This window comes from Suncus etruscus, chromosome 8 (genome assembly GCF_024139225.1).
Source record: "Suncus etruscus isolate mSunEtr1 chromosome 8, mSunEtr1.pri.cur, whole genome shotgun sequence".
In the NCBI taxonomy this organism is placed as follows: Eukaryota; Metazoa; Chordata; class Mammalia; order Eulipotyphla; family Soricidae; genus Suncus; species Suncus etruscus.
The window spans coordinates 1,918,516-1,943,481 of NC_064855.1; the positions used below are offsets into that span (position 1 = coordinate 1,918,516).

Here is a 24,966-nt window from a genome sequence, read left to right on the forward strand (position 1 = left end):
CCTCAAGAAAGTAATTAAGGACACTACTTATTGATCAGAGGAACAATAAGCTAAAAGTACTAAAGCTAATCAATATATATACACCAAATGTTGGTTGAGCAAAGTATGTAAGGCTTTTGCTCACACACCTAGAGAAACGCATGGATGGAAATGTGATAGTAGTGGAAGCTTTCAACATACCACACTCACCACTGGATTGATCCACTAGACAGAATATCAGCAAATACTTGAGACCTAAATGAGAAACTAGAAAAGCTAAGACTAATGGATTTATACAGGGCCTTCCATCTTCAAATAGCTGAGTACATGTTCTTCTCTAGTGCACATGTAATATTCTCTAGGCTAAGCCACATTTTAGGACATAACTCTTACTTAAAAAATGCACAAACATATGAATCATATCAAGCATCCTATCAGACCAAAGCGTTATGGATATAGAGGTTGATTATAAAAAAATATGGAGTTATTCTAACACCTGGAGACTGAACATCATGCTGCTTAACTACAGCTGAATCAAAGAGAAATTAAAGGAAGAAATAAAGAGATTAATTGAGACTAATAATTTCTTGACACTAATTCCTTGAGATAATGAAGAAAAGAATTACCAAAATTTCTGAGACACAACAAAACAGTAGTTAGAGGGAAACTTTGCCTATATATATAGACCTACATAAGGAAAAAGAAAAATATAAAATCAACAACGTAAAGGTACACCTTAAATATCTGGAAAAACAACAACAAAGGAACCCAAACACAAGTAGAAGAAAAGAAACACTAAAAACCAGAGCAAAAATCAATGATACAGAACCAAGAAAACAATACAAAGAATCAGTGAAACCAGAAGTTTGTTTTTTGAAAGAATAAAAAAGATAGACAAATTATTGGCAAGACTCACAAAGAGAAAAAGAGAAAGTACTAAAATAAATCAGATTAGAAATCAAAGGGGAGAAGTTATAACAGCCCCCAGAAATCTAAGACATAATAAGAGCTTATTATGAACAACTATATACTGTTAAACTAGAGAACCTAGAATTGGACAGATTACTGGAAACATATAATCTATGTTTAAGAGACCCATTTCAGGAAAATGTCAAAACACTCAAGAAAGAAGTTGAAGAAGAACCATGGAAATGGAGCAACATCCCATTCTCATGAATGGAAAGAGCCAATGTTATCAATTGATCATCAATTCCTATCCAAATACAGACAAAATTCTTCTAGGACTTAGAACAGTCAATTATAAAGTTTGTTTGGAACCATAAAGGAGCCAGGATAGCCAAAACAATACTGAAAAAAAAGAAACTGGGAGTCTTCTAATTATTTAACTTGAAGCTTTACTACAGAGTCATAGTGATTGTAGTGATTGGAACAAAGACAGACTTTCATATCAATGGATCATATAGAATATACAATGACAAGTCCTCAAGTATATGATCAATTAATTTTTGACAAAGGAGCCAAGAACATGAAATGGAATAAATACAGCCTCTTCAGCAAATGGTGTTGGGACAACTGGACAACCACATGTAAGAAATTAAAGCTGAATCCATATCTCATGACATACACAAAAGTCAATTTAAAGTGGTTGAAAGATCTTGAGATCATATCAGAATTCATAAATACATCAAAGGAAACATAGGCAGAACACTTCAAGATCTAGAATTCAAAGTAGTCTTCAACAATTCTGACTAAACTCAGAACTGAGCTGCCATATGACACAGCAATCCAACTTTGATATGATATGACTATTGGTAAAGAAAGTCTCTATAGACACCAGCTTGGTAGCTGAGTAAAACTAGCCTAAGTCTCAGACAAAATTATCCCTTTGTTGGGAAGTACATCCCAAAGACAGAAAAACATTCATTCAGAAAGATGTACACACAGCTATACATAGAGCACTTTGTACAATAACTAAGAATTGAAATCAACCTAAATGCTCAACAACAGATGAGTTGATCATGAAGATGTCGTACATATATGCAATGGAATACTACATAGCTGTAATGAATAATGCAATTATGCTTCACTGCAATATGGATGTAAGTGGAAGATATTATATTAAATGAAGTAAGCTAGAAAAAAATACAGAATGATTTCACTTATATATGATATTTAAGATGATAAATAAATACAATGTTAAATAGGGATGTCAAGAACACTCTAGGCCTTAGAGTATAGTGAGAAGAAGGAATGAAACTGAGTGGAAGAGGAGAAAGATAGATGTAAAATAATGGTGGACAGAGGCCATGGGGACTCATGTCCACTATTGGGTTAAGAAAGAACAGAAATAAATATCCAGGTCATGGAGTCAATGGCAATAAAATTGTGATACCCAAACTTTAACAACCAAAATTTAAAATGGGCCTGTTATGATGGCAAGATGTTTCAGAGAGTGGTGGCATTAGATGGACTTGTGAGCATTGGTGAAGAAAGGCTGACGTTGGTGGTGGGATTGGTGCTGAAACATTGTATGTCTAAAACCCAACTATAAATAACGTTGTAAATCACATGGTTTATATAAAAATTTAAATGTAATTATACTTGTTATATGTTATAATCACAAATTATGGGACCAGAGCTACCAGTTGCTTACACAGATCTGACCCTTGCTTGATTCCTAGTACTGCATAGTATTGTAACCTGAGCATCTCCAGGAGAAATTACTGAACTCAGAGTCGGAAATAAACTCTGAGCACTATTGGGTTTGGTCCCCAAATTGAAAACCAAGACCAAAATAAGGAATGTACAATGTGACTATGATTTAAATTCACAATTTAAATTTTAATCACATTTTAAATCTGATTCACATTATAAATTCCGGGTAGTGAAGGGAACTAAATAGTCACTAAATAATGGTGGAACGCATGCTCTTAAATCATTCTGCATCTTTTCCCACTTTCTGTTCCCCACCTTGATATAAATAAAAACCTTCCTCCAAACAGGTAAACAGCTTTTTAGTAATAATTTTTACATAAATTACAGTTGTTCACATTTCAATTTTTTGATGTTAAGGTCAATATAAAATGGTCTTTATTGACACAAAGACATAGGGATAATTTTGTCTGAGACTTAGGCTAGTTTTGCTCAGCTACCAAGCTACTCTGGTGCCTTGAGAGACTTTCCTTACCAATAGCCATATCACAGGGAAACGTGACATTCAAGCTTGGCCTTGAAGAGCAGCATCTAAATGGTCAGAACCTCTTGTGAAAAACTAATTCCAAACTTAGCCACCATACAGTACTTCACATGCACGCTATTGAAATATATTCACAGGGAAAAAATACCTGTTACAGTCCAGCTTTTGAAATATCAGTAAAATACACCCCCAGATTGTGAAATCACCCCAGGTGCTGCACTTTCACCACCAGGCGGACAGGTCTGCAGAAGGGCAGCAGACAAGAATTAATAAACCAAGCCAGTCAGGATAGAATCATGGAGTTAGTTTGCTTCTCTCACCTTGTGGGATCTTTCTGAGCACACCACACCAAATTATTCTTTTTCTTTCTTAAACTAATATGAATTCAACCGGATGGGTAGAGATCAAGTGATCTTGGTGGACTTTTACATATCAAAGGGCTAAATGAAAAGGAAAGAGGAAATTGGGGGAATACTTTTTTTGGGGGGGGGTTAATTGTTGGATGTCATCTTACATATTCCATTGCCTTTTACTAAGAATTTGCTTCTGCAGCAGAGGGAGGGATAGACACAGATTGTTCTCTCTAATATGGGAAATAAAAAGAGTCTGGGAATGCCCAAAGGCAACAGAACCTGAGAACAATTTTCAGTAGGAAACTTAGGACTCAGTTCTTGTAGCTGGGAGAGAAAGGGGATGTTGTTACAAATACGCAAGGAAGCAGCTGTGCTGGTGGAGCTTGTTGCGCTGGAATGGTTTATGCAAGAAATTCTACCATGAACAGTATTTTAAACCAAGGTGCCTAAAATTAAATTAAAAAAATATCCTTCTGTCCAAAATGCTTGCCCCTCACCCACTGAGAGAACCTCTCCATGAGAACACACTTTCTCAGGACTGTTAGCAGTTGATGAAATGGCATGATCCCTGGGGTTCTGTCACTGCGCTTCATTGTATGTGAGCAGTTGAAATCCATGCTTCCATGGAAGTCAGTGTCTGCACCTTTGTTCTGTGTGTCCCTGTGAAAGTGCTACTTGTCCCTGACAGGGTCTTAACAATTCTGGAGTCATCTTGATCAGAACAAGTTCTCAGAGTTAGCGGGGACTATGTTCCTGCCCAGGCCATTGCACTATTTATCACATCACTCAAGGGCCCCACAACCCAGCAGACATTACTGGCAGCCAACAAGATGTGTCTGCCCTTTCATGGACCAGATTCCATTCCCCATGTGCTAGATCTATTGGGCTGGAAGCTCCTTCCCATGTTCTGGTTAATGCTGTGACTTGTCCTGGCCCCTTCCTAAGGGCAGCTCAAGCTGTCACAGGAAGTCTGGAAGAGCTCCTTGCTTAAAGCTCTCTACAGCTAACTCCTGGACCCTGCAGATGCCTCTGCTTGTGAACCTCCTGCAAATTTCTGAGGGCCCTGGGCCACTCACTTATTGCTCTTGTGGCAGGAAGGTTCTTCCAGTTCTCACCACTACCCTGGCTGAGACACAAGAGCAAGATGAGAGGCCATCCTAGGGGAGGGAGCAGAGGATGTGGAGCTTATTAATTGGAGGCCCCCAACTCTCGCTTTGGACTATAGTTTCCCTGTATGTTGCTCTCAGCCCTTCCATCAGGACAGGGTAGGACAGAATGGAGCTCCAGGGCTCCCCTCTTTCTACTTGGGGAACTTTTCAGCCTCAATGGAAGAGGGGATTTTCTTTTAGATCTTCAAATGTGTGGATCTGATATTTGTTTTTCATCTTCCCATGTTATGATTTATTACCTATCCTCTGAGGACATAAAAGTTTGCATTCTGTTTGGAAATAATCAATTTTTTTGAAATATGGACAGAAGTATGTCCCGAGGTGATGAAGGACAGGGCCTGATGCACAAAGCGTGTGTCACCATCGAGACAAAGCTGGGCTTGGGGTAAACATGAGCTTCCTGGGCAGGTTTCCTGCTCATCAGTCAACTCTGTGAGGGAAACAAAGAGACTGTAATTTCTGGATCCCAAGAAACAGTTTCTAACCTGAGTTTGTTGCTCTAGGTGCCATATGCAGACCTCCTAGCTATGAGGACTTTATTTCACCCCACTCCATCCACATCCCTGCAACACCTCCTGCATTAACAAGAAACATCACTGCCCATCCTCACCAGATAAGGGGAAGCAGCTAGACAACCAGGCTCCCACACTTCCCCATCAACAAATAACAGGGTGGCACCCCATTTACTAATATCTGGGGTGTGTGTGAAAACAAGGGCTACAACAGAGCTACAGACTCATGTAATTCAGAGGCCTACTCCTATCATCCTAGTAGAAAGCTGAGGCAAGAGAAAGAGAGGAAAGAAAGAGGGAGAGAGAGAGGAAGAAAGAGAGGGGGAAAGAGGGAGGAGAGCGGAGAAAGAGGGAGAGGAGAAAAAGGGAGAGAAAAGGAGGAGAATGTGAAAGAAGAGAGAGAGAGGGATAGAGTAAAGGGGAGAAAGGGCAAGAGAGAGGAAGAAAGGAGGGAGTAAGATAAAGATGGAGAGAGAAGGAGAGAGAAGAGAAAGGGAGAGAGGCAGAGAGGAGGAGCACTACTAATAAGAGAAAGGGTCAGAACCATGTGACAAGAATTTTAATGCAGCACCATAAAGCTTTTCCAGCCACCCATCAGGTATATGCTTGTCATATAGAAATAAACCATTTTCACTAAAATATAGAAACATGTAGAGAGATTAAGACATCAAAATTTAAAAACCTGACAAGTACAATAACTCATCACTTAAGAAACTAACAGCTAGGTTCCTGGTACCCCAAACTAATCAACAAACAAGAGACTAAAGTACAATCACTGTGATTGATACAAGCAAAAGAAGTGAGGGCTCAGCATGGGGTCATGTTCTAAAGAAGACTTAACAGGATAAACAGACCAAATAAATGACTCACTCAAAAGCCCATGACTGAAGAGGAAAAGGGAGTAAGACAGGACCTCTGCCAACCCCCAAATAGAGGCTGATGGAAAGGAGCTGGGAGGTGGCTGTTCCTGGGTTAGTCAGGACAATCACTAGACACCTTGGGAACCAGGAGCCTTCAATACAGGCAGGAGAAGCTCCCCACAGGGCCACATCTAGAGACAGAGAAATAGCTCTCTGAGCACAAAGAGTGGGAGGCCCTCACAGGCTCTCGTGTCACAGTGTCACACCAGCGAGGGCCAAGGATGCATTCCTTAATCTCTGGGTGGTGTCAGAGTTTCAAATGCATGAGGGGAATTTATTTTTGGTTATTTTTTGTGCAGAAATCAGGGAAAACACCCTTCAAACTAGATAGATGTACACTGCCATCCTTTCCCCCATTGTTCCAATCACCACTGTTACCAGCACCATTAACTTGCCAAGAAAAGAACAAATTATTGTCTCTCCATTTCAAATTTTACCAAAAGGAGGGAAAGGAGAAAAAAGGTGGTATATGGACAGAAAAAAGAATCGAGGACTACTACAGAAAAGATATCTCTGTAGTGGAGTAGATAAATGATTTTAAAGAGGAAAATAAAGATAAGTAAATACAAGGGAAAAGAGGGGGGGAAAAAGTGTAAGGATGAGAGATCCAGAAAAGAAGAATGAAGAATAAACAAGTAAAGAAAAAGCAAAAGAAAATCAGTTTCCACATAGCTGTATAATATTTACAAATAAACTGGAAGCAAAAACAAAGTAAAGTGCAAATTTAACTTTCACAGACTAATATAAAATTAAAAATAAATGTAAAAGTGAAAGAAAACAAGCAAGTCAACATTGAGGAGAAAAAGAAATTCAGTTTCAATTAAGTATTGTGTCATTTGACTTTGTATTTATGGGAAACAATAGTTTGAAGGACAAAAGTATGGCAGAGAAAGTTCAGTGGGCATGTCCTTATAATTCTGTTCTGGGTAACAATGCCCCATTGGTGTCGGTGGGACTGAGTGGGGAGAATTGTCCCATTTGCGTTAAAAGTTTTTAAAGATCACTTAAGGCATGCCACATTCATGACTTAATTAACCTATCAAACTTACTTTGTAAAAATATCTCTGACAGTACAAATGACGAACAACCACACATGTGGAATTACTCACTTTCAGAAACTGTAAGATGAGAAGTGATCATGAGCAGGAAAAGCAATTTGAACAGTTTGGAAGCATTGTGAGATGGGCCCAAAGTGAAAACAGAAATCAATGCTGATAAGAGGTGACTGGACTTTCTGAAAATCCTGACTACATAGTTGTTTTGACTCAAGGATATCACCTTGGGGGGTGGGATCTTCTACTGACCCAGGAACTGCCAAGACACTGAATATCACATAACCCATGGCCCAACATGGGGCAACACCAATGATATAATGGGCTCTTCTGACCTAGTGAAACTTTTGAAACCAATTCATTGGATGCATCACTTTCACTGCCATTTTAGATTTAGTTTTTCCCACTGAAAAATTTGCTTATTGACACCTTAATGTCCGCATTTCTTAGGCTGTAAATAATAGGGTTCAGGCTGGGAGGCAACAGAGAATATAACACAGACATGAAGACATTCAGGGTTGATGGGGATTCTGAAGCTGAACCCAAGTAGGCAATAAATCCAGAAAAAAGAAACAGGGTGACCACCATGAGGTGGGGCAGGCAGGTGGAGAAGGCCTTAAATCTGCCCTGTGTAGAGGGAATCTTCAGGACAGTGGAGAAAATGTGACCATAGGACACGACCATTAAAATGAAACACACAAAAGCAAAGCCACAGCTCCCGATGATGAAGGCATATTCTAGAATCTGGTCCCTGGGACAGGCCAGTGCAAGCAGCGAGGGAATGTCACAGAAGAACTGGTGCACAATGTTGGAGTTACAGAAGTGAACAGAGAATGTCCCTGCCACATGGAGGGAGCCATACACGCAGCCACTGAACCATGAAGCCGTCACCATCTGCACACAGGCGCCTCTGCTCATGATGGCCTCATAGTGCAGGGGGTGGCAGATGGCAGCATAGCGGTCATAGGACATCACAAGCAGGAGGGCAAACTCTGTGCCCGCAAAGACAATCACCAGGAACACCTGGGCAGCACAGCCCACGAAGGAGATGGAGCGGCTGTGGGCCAGAGAGTTCAGGATGGACTTGGGGACGGTGACAGAGATGTAGCAGATGTCAATCAAGGACAAGTTCCTCAGGAAGAAGTACATGGGCGCTTGGAGCCTCCGGTCCATGGTGGTGAGGGTGATGATGAGCAGGTTCCCGGCCAGGGCTGCCAGGTACATGAGGAGGAAGAGGGTGACGCAGAGAGTCTGCAGAGCCTGGTCGTCAGGGATTCCCAGCAGCAAGAACTCTGCGATAGCTGTCATGTTGGCTGGTGGCTCAAACATCCTGAGTCTTGTCTGTGCAGACAGAAGATAACTGGTGTGGTTACCAAGAGTCATTTTCACTAGCTGCTCATATTACTCATATGTCATAAGACATGATGAATTATTTTCTCATAGGATGAGATGAATTATTTTCTCGAAGGATGCAAGTCTAAGCAGGTTAGAATCGTTATTCTATAATAGCCTTGATCTTATGCAGGAAATAGATAAACCTCACCTTCTATGCTCATATGTGACTTTTCTGTACTAGCTGAAGAGAGGAAGAGGGATGTGAATGAAAGTAATTAGAGCTGAAGTCATGTTAGTAATCTGCTGGAGTACACTACATTGTTTTCTCAATACATGAATAGCTGAAAAACCTTTTCAAGCCCTACAGTGAAGCCCAGTGAGGAAGGGGGGAATGAGACAGACCTCCAGTTTCTCTTAGAAGATTTGTCTGAGACAGTGATATTTGTCTAACATACAGTCAAGGGCGGTCTACAGACCAGACATCTTTATCTGGAGACCTCAAAGCCTGATCCTGATGAGCTACTGCATAAAAATCAGTGGAATCTTGGAAGGATCCACACATCTACTCACTTTGGATATTCCTGGAGGCAGCTTCCTTGATTTGGATATCGGGTCCATGCATTGCAATGACCAATGTTGTGGGTGAAGCCTTTGTACTTAGAGAAAAATGGCTGATTTTCTGGAGTGCTGGTGGAGAGGCAGCTGCCTTGAACACCCATTCAGAAATTCTCAGTGAGCAAAGGGCTCCTAATCATTGTGCCCACCTTTCACCACCTCTGGCTTTTCAGGTTCTCTTCATTGTCCCATGCACTCTTTGTGTCTTCCTTGAAAGGTGTCTCCAGAGGCTGTGGAGTCCCTTTCCTGTGAGGGAGACGCTTTCCCTGGCTGGGTTTGCTGATGCAATTTTCAGTTCCTCACTCACCTAAAAGCACCTGCATGGGAAGGCAGGCTCAGCAGGATGCACATGCCCACCTTGATGCTGTCCAGGTTATTACCTCTCCAGGGCCACAGGCGGGAGGAGGCTTAAATGGCCTCACTCCTCCCTGGACCATTCCAGAAGGCACCGACTGGAAGCTAATCGGCTGGTTCCCAGGAGCTCTGCTGCAGTGAGGCAACAGCGGTGAAGGGATGCTTCACCCAGTAGGCACTCCTGCCCTAAGGCTCCATCAGCCCCGTCAGCTGGGACACAACAGACATGGTGGATGGATATACTGTCCCCTTTGTCTGTAGGGAGATCTGGCCACATCCCTGCCTCTCCATCCTGCTAGGGGCAAGCAGTGCCCTTCCACGGACTGTCTGCTCTTAGGGCCTGCTGGGAGAAACCATGCTTCTCCAGTCTTGCTTGGGGACTTTCTTGTGTGACAGCAGAGCAGTGCAGAGAAACCTAGGCGAGGGCCAACTGCTTGTTCCACCTCGTTGTTTTATCCTTCATGTACTTCTCAGCTGATGGAGAGAATCGCTTTGCCATGTTTAATGCATGAGAGTATTTCAGAATGTTATTTCATGAAGTCGTCATGATTTACCAGGATATTCATAGCTGGGTTTTAGACTTAGATGTTCCAGTACCAATCCCTCCACCATCATCAAGCCCTTAGCCCAGTGGTGGGCAACCTTTCTTTTTCTTTTTTTTTTTTTTTTTTTGGTTTTTGGGCCACACCCGGTAACGCTCAGGGGTTACTCCTGGCTATGTGCTCAGAAGTTGCTCCTGGCTTGGGGGATCATATGGGACACCGGGGGATCGAACCGCGGTCTGTCCAAGGCTAGCGCAAGCAAGGCAGGCGCACCTTACCTTTAGCGCCACCGCCCGGCCCCAACCTTTCTTTTTCAACTGAGCCAAATCTCGCCAAAACCACGATTGAAATTTCTTTTGAGAGCCACACAGGGTGTGCACTGACAGAGGCTAGGAGCAGAGCCATGGCTTGCCGACCACCGCCCTATCCCAATGTTTCCAGGCCCTCTCTCCTACTCTCCTATACCCAATCATCATCTTCCATCATCTTCTTTTTAATGAAGTTTGGTTGTTAAAGTTTGGGTCTCATAATTTCAGTGTTGTTGACTCTGGCTTGGAAATTAGCTCTATCATTAATACTACTGATGGACCTGAATTCTCTGAATCCCACTCCTGTTGCTTCTAATTTATTTCTTTTCATGCCATGCTACTTTCTTTCTTCTTCTCACTTTACCCTGGGGCCAAGGGCAGTGGTCGGCAAGCCGTGGCTCGTGAGCCACGTGCGGCTCTTTACACTTTTTAATCTGGCTCTTCTGTGTGCCGGGTGGCTGCTCCAGGAGTCAGGACTCTGCTCCTAGCCTCTGTCAGTGCACACCCTGTGTGGCTCTCAAAAGAAATTTCAATCGTGGTTTTGGCGAGATTTGGCTCAGTTGAAAAAGTAATGCCTAGTCTGTTGAATTGGTGTGTTCCTTTAGGGAACACATTAAACAAATAAAAGTTGTTCAGAACTTCAAAGCTATGATGATACTACAAATTTTAGGGGCATATGCTCTGCTGCAGGACCTCCTGGAAGAAGACCCAGTTTGAATATGGCAAGTGCATTTGTGGGCACAATTACAGCTGCCAGGCTTTCCCAGAGGAAGGGAGATAGAGAGAGGGAGGGTGCCTAAACTTGCTCAAAAACAAAACCCCTCACAAAATCTGGTGATATCAGCCCAACATTTAGCATACCTGAAGTGTGGTCAAATCAGTGTTCCCTCAGGGAATCATAGAGGGTGATGAGGTAGGCATTGGGCAAATGGTAATTCTGGAAGATGGAGGCAACAAGTGTGGCTTTGGCAGGGTGGGGGCTTAACACATCCTCTCTTCATGAGATGGTCAGCTTTGTGCTGCATGGACTCATATAGCCACAATCTTTCACAGTTATGTTTACATCTTTTTTTTTTTTAAAGAGTGAGTCTATGGAGCTGGTCAGATTTAAACATCTGTTTGCTTGCCCTTTTTACATTTAATTTAATTTTAAATTAAAATTTTTTAATTTAATTTAAAATTTTAAAACAATTGTGATTTACAGAGTCCTTTAAAGTTGGGTTTTAGACATACAACAAATCAGGGTCATTTCCACCACCAGTGTCAATCTCCCTCTACCAATATTCCCCAAGTGCATCCCTTACCACCACCCCCTACCTCCAGCCTGCCATTATAACAGGTCCATTTTAAGTTTAGATTATTAAAGTTTGGTTCTCTTGACTCCATTGTTGTTGATTTTGGCTTGGATATTTAGTTCTGTACTTTTTTCTTTTAATACCACCAAATGCATGTGAGAACATTTGGCCCCTAGCTCGCATCCTTTCATATTTGTTTCTCTTTCTCCAATCAATTTCTTTCCTTCTCCTCGCCAGGTCTTTTATTTCTTTATTAATGCTTATGAAGCTTTCATGGTAAAGGTCCCCTACCTCTTTTATTAAGTTGATTCCTAGATACTTAATGTATTTGGATATTATTTTATTATTTTTCCTGCAGTTTTTATTCTTTTTTATTATTATTTAAGCACTGTGGCTACAAAATTACTCATTATTAATTGTTACTCATAGAATGTATACCACACTTCACCAGAGCACACTTCTCACCACTGATGTCTCCTATTTTCATCCCATCCTCCCACCCCAGACCCCACCGACTTTAGGGCAATTTGTTTCTCTCTCTCTTTCCATTTTGACTCTGTGGTTCGCACTATTGCTAATGGAAAGTGCTTGCATGTCACTTCCTCCCCTTTTGTGCCCACTTCTTGTCCAGAGTGATCAGTTCCAAGTATCAATGTTCTAGGAAACCCTTCTTTGTTCTACCTGCACTCACCACTTTTTGTGTCAAGCTTCTTATCCTGGGCTGGATCTTCTGACCTTTTTCTCTATTGTCTATGGCAGGGGTTTCAGACTCAATTTACGTGGGGGCCACAGAAAGCAAAGTCGAGGTGAGACCAGGCAGCATAAGGGATTTCGCTTACCGAATATTTGCAATAAAAAAAATCGTATTAGTAAGAAAAAAATCGCAAAAAATCGCATTAAACATTTGCATACCCCAAATGGAACTGCTCGGGGTATGCGAATATTTAATGCGATTTTTTCCCTACTAATGCGATTTTTATTGCAATTATTCGGTAAGCGAATAATCGCGAATACTGCGATATTTGAAGGCCGGCCGCGGGCGCAAAATGTTGTACGGAGGGCCGCAAACGTCCTGTGGGCCGCGAGTTTGAGACCCCTGGTCTATGGATATTATTACCATACTATCTCTTGTTTTTCTTATATCCCACAACATGAGTGAGATTATTCTATGCCTATCTCTTTCCCTCTGACTCATTTCACTCAGCATAATACTCTTCATGTCTATCCATGTTTAAGCAAATTTCATGACTTCATTTTTCCTAACCACTATATGGTATTTTATTGTGTAGATATATCACAATTTCTTTAGCCACTCACCTGTTGTCAGGCACCTGGGTTGTTTACAGATTCTGTCTATTGTAAATAGTGCTGCAATGAACATATGAGCGCAGAGGGCATTTTTTTTTGTTTTTATATTCCTGAGAGTGGTATTGCTGAATCATATGGAAGCTCAATTTAAATGTTCATATTGTTTTCTAAAAGGACCAGTCTTCATTCCCACAAACAATGGATGAGAGTCACTTTTTTCCCGTATCCATGTCAGCACTGGTTTTTTTCTTTGTATGTTTTCCAGTCTCTGTTGTGTGAGATGATATTTCACTGTTGTTTTGATTAGCATCTCCCTGATGATTAGTAATGTGGAGCATTTTTCACATGCCTTTATCCATCTGCATTTCTTCTTTGAAGAAATATATGTTTATTATTTCTTCCCTTTTATTTTGATGGGATTAGATTTTTTCTCAAAAAGTTCATTCAGTCTCTTGTATATCTTTGATATCAACCTCTTAGCTGATGGGTTTTTGGATGAATAGTTTCCTCATTCTATAGGTAGTGGACACTAGTTTTTGAGTGGGATAGTCTTTTATTTCTTTCTCCTCTGATTCCTTATTTGCATAAGAAGCATACCTATATGAATGTGAATTTTTTTAAATGTTATTTTATTTTATTTTATTGGGGGGGTTTGGGTCACACCCAGCAGCGCTCAGGGGTTACTCCTGGCTCTATGCTCAGAAATCGCTTCTGGCAGGCTGGGGGATCATATGGGATGCCGGGATTTAAACCACCATCCTTCTGCATGCAAGGCAAATGCCCTGCCTTCATGATATCTCTCCAGCCCTAGGAATGTGAATTTTAAATTGCTTGGGCAATGGAGCCATTAAACAGTGCTGAGTCACCCCTTGTGCCTTTGCTCATTTCTTAGCCACTCTGACAGACACATCTAATCATTTCCATGTGGGACAGGTAGTCTCTGCTGGCAGGCATTCTAGGGTCTCAGAACTCACCCCTATACATAAGAGGTGCTTCAGGGAGTCAGCGGGTATAATATTATTTTAGAAAGTTGGACCTGGTGGTGATGAAGAACGCAGATGCAGAGAGCAAAAGCAACTGAGCTGGTGTCCAGGCCTTCAGGACAGAGCAACCACGCTATCATGTGCCTCATCTGGACTGTCGATGAGGGGGTCTAGCCAGGAGGTTCAGCAGTCATTGCAGTCTGCTAGCTCCTGGGCCCAGAGGAGTCCATGCAAGCCCGTGGGCTGCTTTTCTGATACACACTGGTGTTTATAACCAGAACATCATGCACGGCCCAGAGCATGAAGTGCTGCATCCAAAAACACAGACTCTAGAGTTCAGAACATGCAAGGCAGGAAAACACAGCGGCTTGTGAGGCTCCACATGTGCTCTATCCTTGATTCAAGTCTTGTCCCCAAAAGGCCCAGAAAACATGGTGACAGGGCACCGAGGGGCAGTGCAGAACTGCTCGTGTCCCAAGATGTGAGGTTTTCCCGGCTGGACCCCAGAGGAAGGCAGCCATTTGGCATGGTCTGGTGTGCCATTTGGTCCTTGGGGACATGGCTGGTGTGTCCCTCCTGAAGCCCCAGCCCCACCGGAGTGTGGCGAGCCCAGGGAGGAGAGAACTGGCACCTGAGCTCTGAGCTGGGCTGTAGGCAGGCTGTAATGCTGGGTCTCCCACGGGAGGGTGGCGGGCAGGCACTTAATCAGCTGGAGAGGAGCTTTAGCACTGCTGCTGGAGCCTGAGACAAGGAGGGGAGCCTGACTGTGTGCCTTACCATTTTGGATGGGCAGATCATCCTGGCTGTCCCCTGCAACCTCTGGAAGGAGCTGTCACACCACCGCTTTTACCACCCATGGAAAACATTGCCACTGCCGGTGAGACAAGTGCTCGGTCATTGCTTCCAGGACCATGATGAGTGGTAGGTGCCTTTGGTACATGGCTCTGCATATCCAGCCCCTGTTTCCTCCAATCAGAAAGGGACGGGTTCCTTTTTTGGCTGGGCAAGACGACAGTTCATGCTCCCCATGCCACTTCTCCTCTCTGCCACAAAGCTACAGGCTGACCTGCCTTGTGCCATAGGGAGGAGAAATGCTGTTTTCTTTCCAGCTGCACCCAGGAGCTTAGGTACATGACCCAGCTGCTTTCCAGGGGCTAGGTCCATGAATCTTGTGAGTGGTCACAAGAACAAAGGCAGTCCAAGCTCTGTTATGTTATGTTGTGTTGTATAGCCTATTAAATGGCTTACCCTCTCACATACTTATGGTGTTGCTTTGTGACAGCCCCCACTTGTCCTCTTAATGTCCCTCGAAGGCAGTAGATGTCCCCAACAGGACTGGGCCATGTTGGAGTAAAGAGAAGATGAAGGTGATCATCACTGAAGAGGTTCTCATGGTGCTGCCTTCATTCCCACAGATAAGACTCAGCATGTCTGAGCCACCAGCCAACGTGACAACCATCACAGAATTCTTGCTGCTGGGAATCCCTGATGACCAGGCTCTGCAAACTCTCTGCGTCACCCTCTTCCTCCTCATGTACCTGGCAGCCCTGGCCGGGAACCTGCTCATCATCACCCTCACCACCATGGACCAGAGGCTCCAAGCGCCCATGTACTTCTTCCTGAGGAACTTGTCCTTGATTGACATCTGCTACATCTCTGTCACCGTCCCCAAGTCCATCCTGAACTCTCTGGCCCACAGCCGCTCCATCTCCTTCGTGGGCTGTGCTGCCCAGGTGTTCCTGGTGATTGTCTTTGCGGGCACAGAGTTTGCCCTCCTGCTTGTGATGTCCTATGACCGCTATGCTGCCATCTGCCACCCCCTGCACTATGAGGCCATCATGAGCAGAGGCGCCTGTGTGCAGATGGTGATGGCGTCGTGGTTCAGTGGCTGCATGTATGGCTCCCTCCATGTGGCAGGGACATTCTCTGTTCGCTTCTGTAGATCCAATGTTGTGCACCAGTTCTTCTGTGATGTCCCTTCTCTACTTGCTCTGGCCTGTCCTGGGGACCAAGTCTTGGAATCTGCCATCATCATTGGGAGCTGTGGCTTCGGTTTTGTGTGTTTCATTTTAATGGTCGTGTCCTATGGTCACATTTTCTCCACTGTCCTGAGGATTCCCTCTGCTCAGGGCAGGTTTAAGGCCTTCTCCACTTGCCTGCCCCACCTCACAGTGGTCACCCTGTTTCTCTTTTCTGGGATTATCACGTACTTAGCTAAAAATCTAACATCCTCATTGTTTCTGAAGGTAATAATATCTGTGCTCTATACTGTGCTTCCCCCAACCCTAAACCCTCTCATCTACAGCCTACGAAACAGGGACATGCAAAAGGCTGTGGGAAAGATCCTAGCCAGGTCCAGGAATATTTTTCATTTGAATATGTAAAATGTCACTAAAAAGATCAGTGTGATTGTGGACTGTCATTTCTTAGATGATGCTCTGTTCCAGCAATGCTCTTAAGCCCATGTTGCATGTGGCGGGGAAATGAGACACAATGGAAGGGGTTGGTTTTACCCTTCCACATTCTCTGGGGGAAGTGACATTTTCTGGCCCCTCTGACTCCCTCTTGGCTTCCTGTCATGTGGTGTGGGTACTTGGCAGGAGTCTAACAGTGCTGCTGGAATGGGCAGCTACAAGGTCCATTGTAGGACATTCAGCCTTTTCTCGACCATCCAGTCTAAGGTGAATTCAGACTCCACCCTGGGAAGCACCTGGGTACTGGTAGTGAGGGTATGTACCCGTCTTGCCAGGCAGAATCTTGGTTTGGTTCTGAATAAAGTCCAATCCCCCCATCTGAGATGATGCTGAGACTCATCCTTTCTGACCCCTGTCCCCATTCACCCTTTCCCTTCTTCCTGCCATTGACTATTCGATGTCCCTTTTCTTGAGTTTTTGGTCATGTCATCTCACTTTGCCTGGGTGTCTGGACACTACAGGGTCCTGCTCTGCTGCAACTGTACCCACCGGCAGTAGGACTCATATCTTACCTGACTGCTGTGTGCAGACAATGTCGCTGTGTGGAGATTGCTGTGTGAGGACAAAGTTATTGTGTCTGGGGGCTGGTGTGTGTGATGTTGCTGTGTCTGGGGTCTGCTGGGTGCACTGGAGCTGTGAATCCTCACACTGAGCCAATAGTTCTAAGGGGGTGGATGCTACTGACTGGACTCCCCATGTGCCTGCCAGGGAGCTATATAAACCGCACCCAGTGACCTATGAGAGCAAGTGCTCATGACAAAATATTTTTGGGAAAAAACCTGGGAGGGACATCGGTTACATGTCAACCTGTGAGCATGGGGGCTCTGTGCATGAAGGTATCTGAGCCTGCCACCAGGTAGTGGTCAGAGAGCTTCAGGGGAAGCTGCATACCTAGATGCAGTTGTGCTTTGCCCCCCTAGAGACTTGCAGGAAGCAGCTACAGCATGTGGGAGGTTGGAAATGTTGGTGAAAGGCCCTACTCTCAGTCCCTTCCTATTTGGGGTGCTGTGAACATTTCCACTGGGGAGGCTTGGCAGTGACTCCAATGCCTCAGCAGTGGCTGAAGTTCAGGAACTCAGTGTGGTTTGCAGGGGTAAGCCGAGAGGTGGCTGTGTCCCCTGAGTGAGCACTGTACTGCTCCTCTGAGGGAAGGTCAGAATGTCCCATGAGCCCATGTCCTGGGCTCCTCTCCTTTTGCTTTCCCAGCAGAGACATGTCTGTGGATATCACTCTGTGTCACTCTGTGTGATGTTGACACTCTTGTCTCAACCACCAGGCTCCTCTGCTAGGCTGTACTGGACACTCCAACCTCTTTCTTGCCTGTCTTTCCTGTCAGTGTGGGATTTCCCAGCAGAGCATATTCACTTTGTTTCTAGTCTAGTGTGTGTCACTTTTGCCCAAGCTGAGTCTCTCCAGGGCACAGTCCAGCAAGAGCTGGTCAACGAGTGTTGGGGGGGGGGGACAAGTAACAGTGGGTTCCTGGGTCCCCAGGCAAATAACTACACACTTACAGGGGGCTCCCTCAAGTGCAGTCCATGGAGACAGGCTACAGCATGGGAGGCTGAATTCTGAGAGTGGGAACTTCAAATATAGAACCTCTTCGGCAGGCACCAAGAGAAATGAGAATAAGACCTGCTCCACCTGCCATCAAGCATGATGGGAGGCTATTCGAAAACGGTCTCTCTCTCACTGGCTAGACGAGGCACTGCCTTGCTTCTCTGCACAAAGTATGAGGGTCTGTATTCCTTTCACATGCTCCCTCCACTGCCCTCTGTAAGCTTCAGAATAAAGCCAATGCCCACTGCATCAGATCAGAGGGAGACTCCAAATCATGAGCCCTGACAGAGTAGGGAGGTGTGTGAGTGGTGCTGAGGTTTATACAGAAAGTGCTTGAGTTTGAAAACCCAGGACCCTTCTCAGAAGTGGGGTGAATGACCTGATTGCCTGATACCAGTGCTGGAAGGTAGAAGACTGTTCCTAAGCAGAGCCCCAGCTTAGAGAGACAGCTCTCTGCAAGAGGTACTCAGGCAGCCTAGATGTGTCCTGGTGGTGGCAATCTGAAGCATATGTTGCAGGAAGGAGGACATGTTGCAAGAGAAGGACACATGTGTGACTAGCAACTTCCCCAGGAGATGGTCTGCAGGGGATGGGCTCAGGTACCCAAGGCTGAGGGATGTCAGGTAGACATGAGAACTGCCTGAAGCTCAGTGCTGTTTAGATGCCGAATCAGCGTAATGGTGATGGAGTTGGAGTGCAGAGAGATGGGGCACAGAGAGCAGGGTGCAGGGAGCTGTATGGAGTATAGGAGAGATGCAATGGAGAGTAGGGGAGATGAGGTTAGTAAAGATGGGTGAATAGAGCAGGGTACAGAGAGATGAAGAACAGAGTGGGGTACATGGAGTTGGGGACAGAAAGCAGGGCACAGAGAAGGTAGAATGCACAGGAAGTGGGGTACAGTAATTAGGGTGGGAGGACTCAGAGTACGGGGGGGGGGGAAGATTCTTTGAGATGACAAGAAACAGAGCACATAGCTTTCTAGCCAGGCTACTAGATGCTAGTAACAAGTCAACACTTTCTTTCCAGAAAGGACAAAAATGAGCTAGGTTTTCTAGGTAGAAATGCATTCATTCAAGACTGTCCCCTAAGGGGACAGTGAGGCAGTGAATCCATGTGCAAACTGTCTATTGTGAGTACAAAGACATCAGAAGAGGATGGTTTTGGAACATGAAAGACATTTAGTTTATCAAAACACTGCTTTAAGCTCAACAGAGAAGGCAATCTATTCCAGGAAGTAAATAGTCTATACTGGCTCTGGGGATGTGCAAATGGAGAAGCTCATGGGCCTCACACCATGGATGACAAAGCCTTTGGGACCAACTCTGGTCCTGCTTGGCCTTTTGACTACCACCTAGAGTGGCCCCTCTGAAGTTAGAAGTTTAGAAGTTAAATGATTGAGGCCAGGAAGGGAATATGGCATGAAAGCCTATCTATGTGGGAATTTATTTTGCTCCCTGACAGAGTGCCTAAAGCATCTGGCCAAGTTTGAGAATCAACCAGAAATGAATACAAAGTCTTGAAAAACAAACTGTCTTGGGATGTTTCCTACAAGTTTTTCAGAAGCTCTCCTGACGTTTCTTTTTCTTCTACTCACCCTTTCCTGTGGAGTTGAGGAAGGTAGAAGGAGTAGAAGGTTGAGGTATGAGAGCTGCCTCCCCCAAATATGCTACTTCAACATATGACAGCATCAAAGGTCAAGACAGCTTCTAGGGAAGGGGTGATGACAGGCCATACATCCCACTTGGATGTGGGAACCCTCTTGCCACACCCACTGCCCTGTTCCAGTGTCCTAGTGCCCCCTGTACGTGCTCACTCTCTTATCTCAGGGTCCTGGCACCCTGTATGCCCACTTACTGCCTTGTCCTTAAGTTCCAGTACACGCTGCTCCCCACTCACTGTCATGTCTCCTTGACTAGTTCTGCATGCTTCTCTCTGCCTGTTCCTCTTGTGAATCATGAAACACAGAGATCTTATTCTGAAAATTTTCACACACCACTGTTTCCCTGATGGAAGCCACCAGTTAAGCTCATCACCAGCCTTGCTTCAGCAGAGGACAACTCATCATCCATGTAGAATACATGTTTATTGGGTGCATTGCTGAGGTACACAATGATACATTTCAATGCTCCTTAAAGATGGAATACCATTGCTTCACTTGCTGGGCACTTTGTTTAGTCCACAGAAAACTTCAACCAAGACTTGACATGGGAACAGAGGAATCTTTTCCTGGAGTGGATACAAGGAACAGTTACCCCTCTCCTTGGCTCTTGGCACTGACTCAGACATTCTTTTTTGTTTGTTTGTTTTTGGGTCACACCTGCTGGTGCTCAGGGATTACTCCTAGCTCTCTGCTCATAAATCACTTCTGGAAGGCTAGGGGGACCATATCAGTTGCCAGTGATAGAACCTGGGTCCGTTCCAGGTCAGCCACATGCAAGGCAAATGCCGTATCACAGTGCTATTGCTCCAGCCCTGTTCAGACTTTCTGAAGTGCAAGAATGAGAGGCTGCCAAGTCTCACCGGCTAAGACACCAAGGTGGAGGGCAGAGAGATATCTCTATGGGGCGGTGCATTCCCAGTACCCATTCCCATAGTCACTCAGGCAAAAGTGAGTGGGGGAATTCTTTCCAAAGTGTCCCTCTTGGTGGGTCTCAAACTTCCTATCTGATCCTGGCTGAGAGGTGTGTCTTATGTGCTAGCATTTTCCTGAAAGCCTTCTTCACATCTCTGTTCCTGAGGGTGTAGATAAGCGGGTTGACTAGTGGTGTGACCACGCAGTAGAACACAGATATGACCTTGCTGATGGTGAAGTTGTACTTGGCTGGCGGGCGGACGTAGGCAAAGATGATGGTGCCATAGTATATGGTGACCACAGTGAGGTGGGAGCCGCAGGTGGAGAAGGTCTTCTGGCGAGCCTCCCGGGAGGCCAGCCTGAGGATGGTGAGCACGATGTGGCCGTAGGATGTCATGGTGAGAAGGAAGGAGCTCAGGATCACCACGGAGCTACACGTGTAGCCAAGTGCCTCCACCAGGAATGTGTCTGAGCAGGAGAGTTTGAAAATAGGATCGGAGTCACAGAAGAAATGGTCGATCTTCTGGGGACCACAAAAGTACAGCCGAGAGATGAGGAGGGTGGGTAGAAGTGGGGCAATAAAGCCCCCAAGCCAAGAGCCTACAGCCATGCGCAGGCACCCAGGCAGGCTCATGAGCATCGGGTAGTGCAAGGGGCGGCAGATGGCAAGGTACCGGTCATAGGCCATCACCGCCAGCAGGATGCACTCTGTGGCACCCATGGAGAAGAAGAAGTAATACTGGGTTATGCACCCTGCCACGGAGATGGTGACCACCTGCAAGACACAGGTGGTCAGCAGCTTAGGCACAGTGGCTGTGGTGTACCAGATCTCCAGGAAGGACAGATTTCCCAGGAACACATACATGGGCGTCTGGAGAGTGGTGTCCATGAGAACCAGGATGATGATGAGGGTGTTTCCCGCCAACGAGAGCAAGTAGACAGTGAGGAACATCACAAACAGCGTGAGCCGCAGAGAGAAAGTTCCAGGGAACCCCAGAAAGATGAACTCCGCCACGGTTGTTTGGTTGGTCCCGTCCATGTCTCATCCTCCCTGATCTGGAATAAACCCACAGATGCAGGCACCTAGGGGGTCCCGTTCCTCCACTGCTCATGGGGAGAGAGAAACCATGGCCTGATAGTGCAGAATGGCTGGCAAAACACATGGCACCTTTGTAAAGAAATATTTGGCAAAATAAATACCAAGGAACGCTCAAATGGTGTCACTTCCCTCATGGGGAAAAGATGAAATGGGTGAGAAGATGCCATATTAATTTAGCTGATCAAAAGGAACCAGCTCTAAGTCATGAAAGCCTGTGCTCTGTCATGGCCTTCCTTCAGGGCTGGCAGGAAGCTGGTGCCTATGCAAAATTCCACCTTTTGAAATCAAAAGGCAGAACTCAACTTTTATCCTAGATACATTTCTCCTCAGATAGTCTGACTTTCCTATTCATGGCTGGCTTCTTTTCAGAATCACTTACCACTTTCTTGCTAGTAACCATCTAACAAATAATGTCAAGATCATATATCACGTGTAACACATGCAGACACACATGTAATATATAGTACATAAATAATGTGTATATATAATATACATATATATTTGTGCCACATATATTATTAGACTGGGTTAAAAAGTGAATTACTGTTACTATGATCAAGGCATGTCTGAACCATCCACTAAATCAACCTATAACTATTAGTCTTCAAAATTTCCTAATACTATTGCCATATTAGGTGACCAACAAGTATAAAATTGTGCTTCTGTGGGCTGGAGAAATAGCATGGAGGTAGGGCGCATTTGCCTTGCATGCAGAAGGACGGTGATTTGAATTCCGGCATCCCAAATCATCCCCTGAGCCTGCCAGGAGCGGTTTCTGCGTGTAGAGCTAGAAGTGACCCCTGAGAGCTGCTGGGTGTGACCCAAAATCCAAAATATTGTGCTTCTTCAAATGATAGGAGATTTTTACAAGATTTTGAAAATTATTATGACTAACCCAACCTAAAATTTAGAATTTAGGAAAAGGTAAACTAGGGTTAGTTGTGAAATCTAAAAATTTTTTTTCCCTGGGTTTGATTCTCTGGTTTCATAGAAAAAAGAGTCAAATTTACATTAGTTATTCAAGTCAAGACCAAATTTACATTGGTCATGTAAGTCAAATCATATAAATCTTGGTGTGAGTATGAAATGGGTTTGCACAAGCACTTCCTCCCCACTCTGTGAAGAAAATCATGGACTGTCTGGAAGACTGTCAGTGGGGCTCCCACTCCAGAAAGTCTGTACTATCCCAGAGAGAAAGAAACTTCTCCTTAGACACTTATCTCCACTACCAAATTCTGCTCTCACAAAATCAAGGCCAAACACTCCCAGGCTCTCAGGGACCTTAGAAGAAATTTAATCACAGGAAAAGTTAATTTTAAATCCCTTATCACATTCATAAAATAAAATACTTGACTAATAAGAGAATGTAATATTTTCCAAGTATATGGGACATTTTTAATTCATAAGTCAATGACAACAGATTGATAAGGGAGAATACTGATTTGAAAGGCTCCCCAAATCCCTGAAACCAACTACGTACACTCACTGCCTTCGTTCTGTGCATATCCTTTCCAGGCAGGTTATTCCAGCAAGCTCCACTCAGGTGCTCCTTTGTTACAGACTCTGCCCTGTGCACAGATTCCTTTGTTCAAAATCTCCCTATTCTCCTGCACCACAAACTTCAGATGCTCTGTGGCACTGTTCCTCCCTTTCCCCTGATGGCCAGGGCACAGGCGATCTGTAGTGAGAGTCTCTTGTGAGCTAAGTTTCATCAGCTGGGACCCTGGCAACATGCCCTTCACCCTGGGACCTGCCTGGCTCCTACAATGCTCAGGGGAGAGGGTCAGTGGGTGTCCCTAAGCCCCATGAAGCACCCCCAGGACACAAGGAAACCTCTTAGAGTCTTAATTGTGCTGGTTTTCTCTTTGGTAGCATGACCAACTCATCAGTCACTTAAGGAACTGGACTTTACAAGACCCATTATTTAAAACATAGTCTTTCCTGAGAGAGAAGTTGTTTTCTGCATTTCTGACTCAGGACTTCAAGAAAGCATTGCACACTGTACGTGTTCAGAGAACCAGCAGCACCTCTTTTCCTCAAAGCAGTTATAGGTTTCATACATCAGGCAGCCATAAGAAAGCATCACAACCACAAATACTGGGTCGTCACACTGATACAAGCACAAGAACCAGGGTAGCCACAGTTGAACAAAAACCCAAAGCACATCAGAATTGCGATAGGCAAGGAATGCAACATGAATTCAGTTTGATGATTCATGAACAGAGGAAAAAAAGAAAAGAAAAAGTAATACTGTATATTTTTTAACATTAAAATTTATTTTAGGGGAGTAAGTCATTAAAGGTTAAAAACTCAGGGGTCAGAAAGAGAGCACAGCAGATAGGACTCTTGCCTTGCACATAGCTGACTTGCGTTTGATCCCCAGAACTGCATATGGTCGCTGAACCCTACCAGGACTCCCTCATCTCTGAGCACTGCCAGATGTAACTCATTAAAAATAAACAAAGAAAATAAAGTCAAAACAATAACTTTCATAAATAAGAGGCTAGAGTCAGGAGAACCAGTCCATAGTAGAAAGCTTGACCTAAGTGTTGGGGGGAGTGCAGTTAAGGCAAAGAAAGGACCACAGTGACAATGATAGTTGGAAAGGATCACTGGACAAGAACTGGGTGCTGAGCGGCTATAAAGTGATAGGCATGGTACCCCTTCAGTAGCAATATTGCAAACTATAGTGTCTCAAAGCTAAAAAATTGGATGAGAGAGAAGAAAATGTCTGTCATAGAGGCAGACAGGGAAGAGGGCAGGACGGAGGGTGGGAGAAAATGGGACATTGGTGGCAGAGAATGAGCACTGATGAAGGGTATTATACAATGTATAATACATTGTATTACTGAAATGAAATTATGAACAACTTTGTAACTATGCATCTCATGATGACCTAATTAAAGTTTTATTTCTAGGAAAGATAGAGCTCATTAAAAGTCAATTTGTGGTTAAAAACCCCAAACAAAATAAAAATTATAATTACATCTTCTAGAATGTGACACCAGTAGAAGGCAGAGAAGCATGTCCAGGTGCCTACTTATTTTTTGTTTTTGTTTTTGGATCACACCCGGCAGCACTCAGGGGTTACTCCTGGATCTATGCTCAGAAATCGCTTCTGGAAGGCTCGGGGGACCATATGGGATGCCAGGATTCGAACTTCCATCTTTCTGCATGCAAGGCAAATGCTCTACCTCTATGCCATCTCTCTGGCCCAACAGGTGCCTCCTACTTAAAGACCTAATAACCTAAGACAAAAAGTCAGGACCAGGTACCGGAGCAGTTGTACAAGTGGTAGGGCATCTGCACATGCTAACCTAGGACGAACCACGGTTCGATCCCCCAAGTCAGGAGTGATTTCTGAGTGCATAGCCAGGAGCAA

At 44.4% G+C, this 24,966-nt stretch overlaps 3 protein-coding genes across 3 annotated transcripts; 1 reads left to right on the plus strand and 2 right to left on the minus strand.

The window, feature by feature from the left end:
• Nucleotides 1-7,535: 7,535 nt before the first annotated feature.
• Nucleotides 7,536-8,471, minus strand: LOC126016427 (olfactory receptor 14A16-like). Its single transcript, XM_049778998.1, has one exon. The coding sequence runs from the start codon at nucleotides 8,469-8,471 to the stop codon at nucleotides 7,536-7,538; it is 936 nt and encodes a 311-aa protein (XP_049634955.1).
• Nucleotides 8,472-15,309: 6,838 nt separating this feature from the next.
• Nucleotides 15,310-16,266, plus strand: LOC126016428 (olfactory receptor 14A16-like). The gene has a single exon (XM_049778999.1). The coding sequence runs from the start codon at nucleotides 15,310-15,312 to the stop codon at nucleotides 16,264-16,266; it is 957 nt and encodes a 318-aa protein (XP_049634956.1).
• A 4,307-nt stretch (nucleotides 16,267-20,573) lies between these two features.
• LOC126016429 (olfactory receptor 6F1-like) lies at nucleotides 20,574-21,524 on the minus strand. The gene has a single exon (XM_049779000.1). The coding sequence runs from the start codon at nucleotides 21,522-21,524 to the stop codon at nucleotides 20,574-20,576; it is 951 nt and encodes a 316-aa protein (XP_049634957.1).
• Between the last annotated feature and the right edge of the window lie 3,442 nt (nucleotides 21,525-24,966).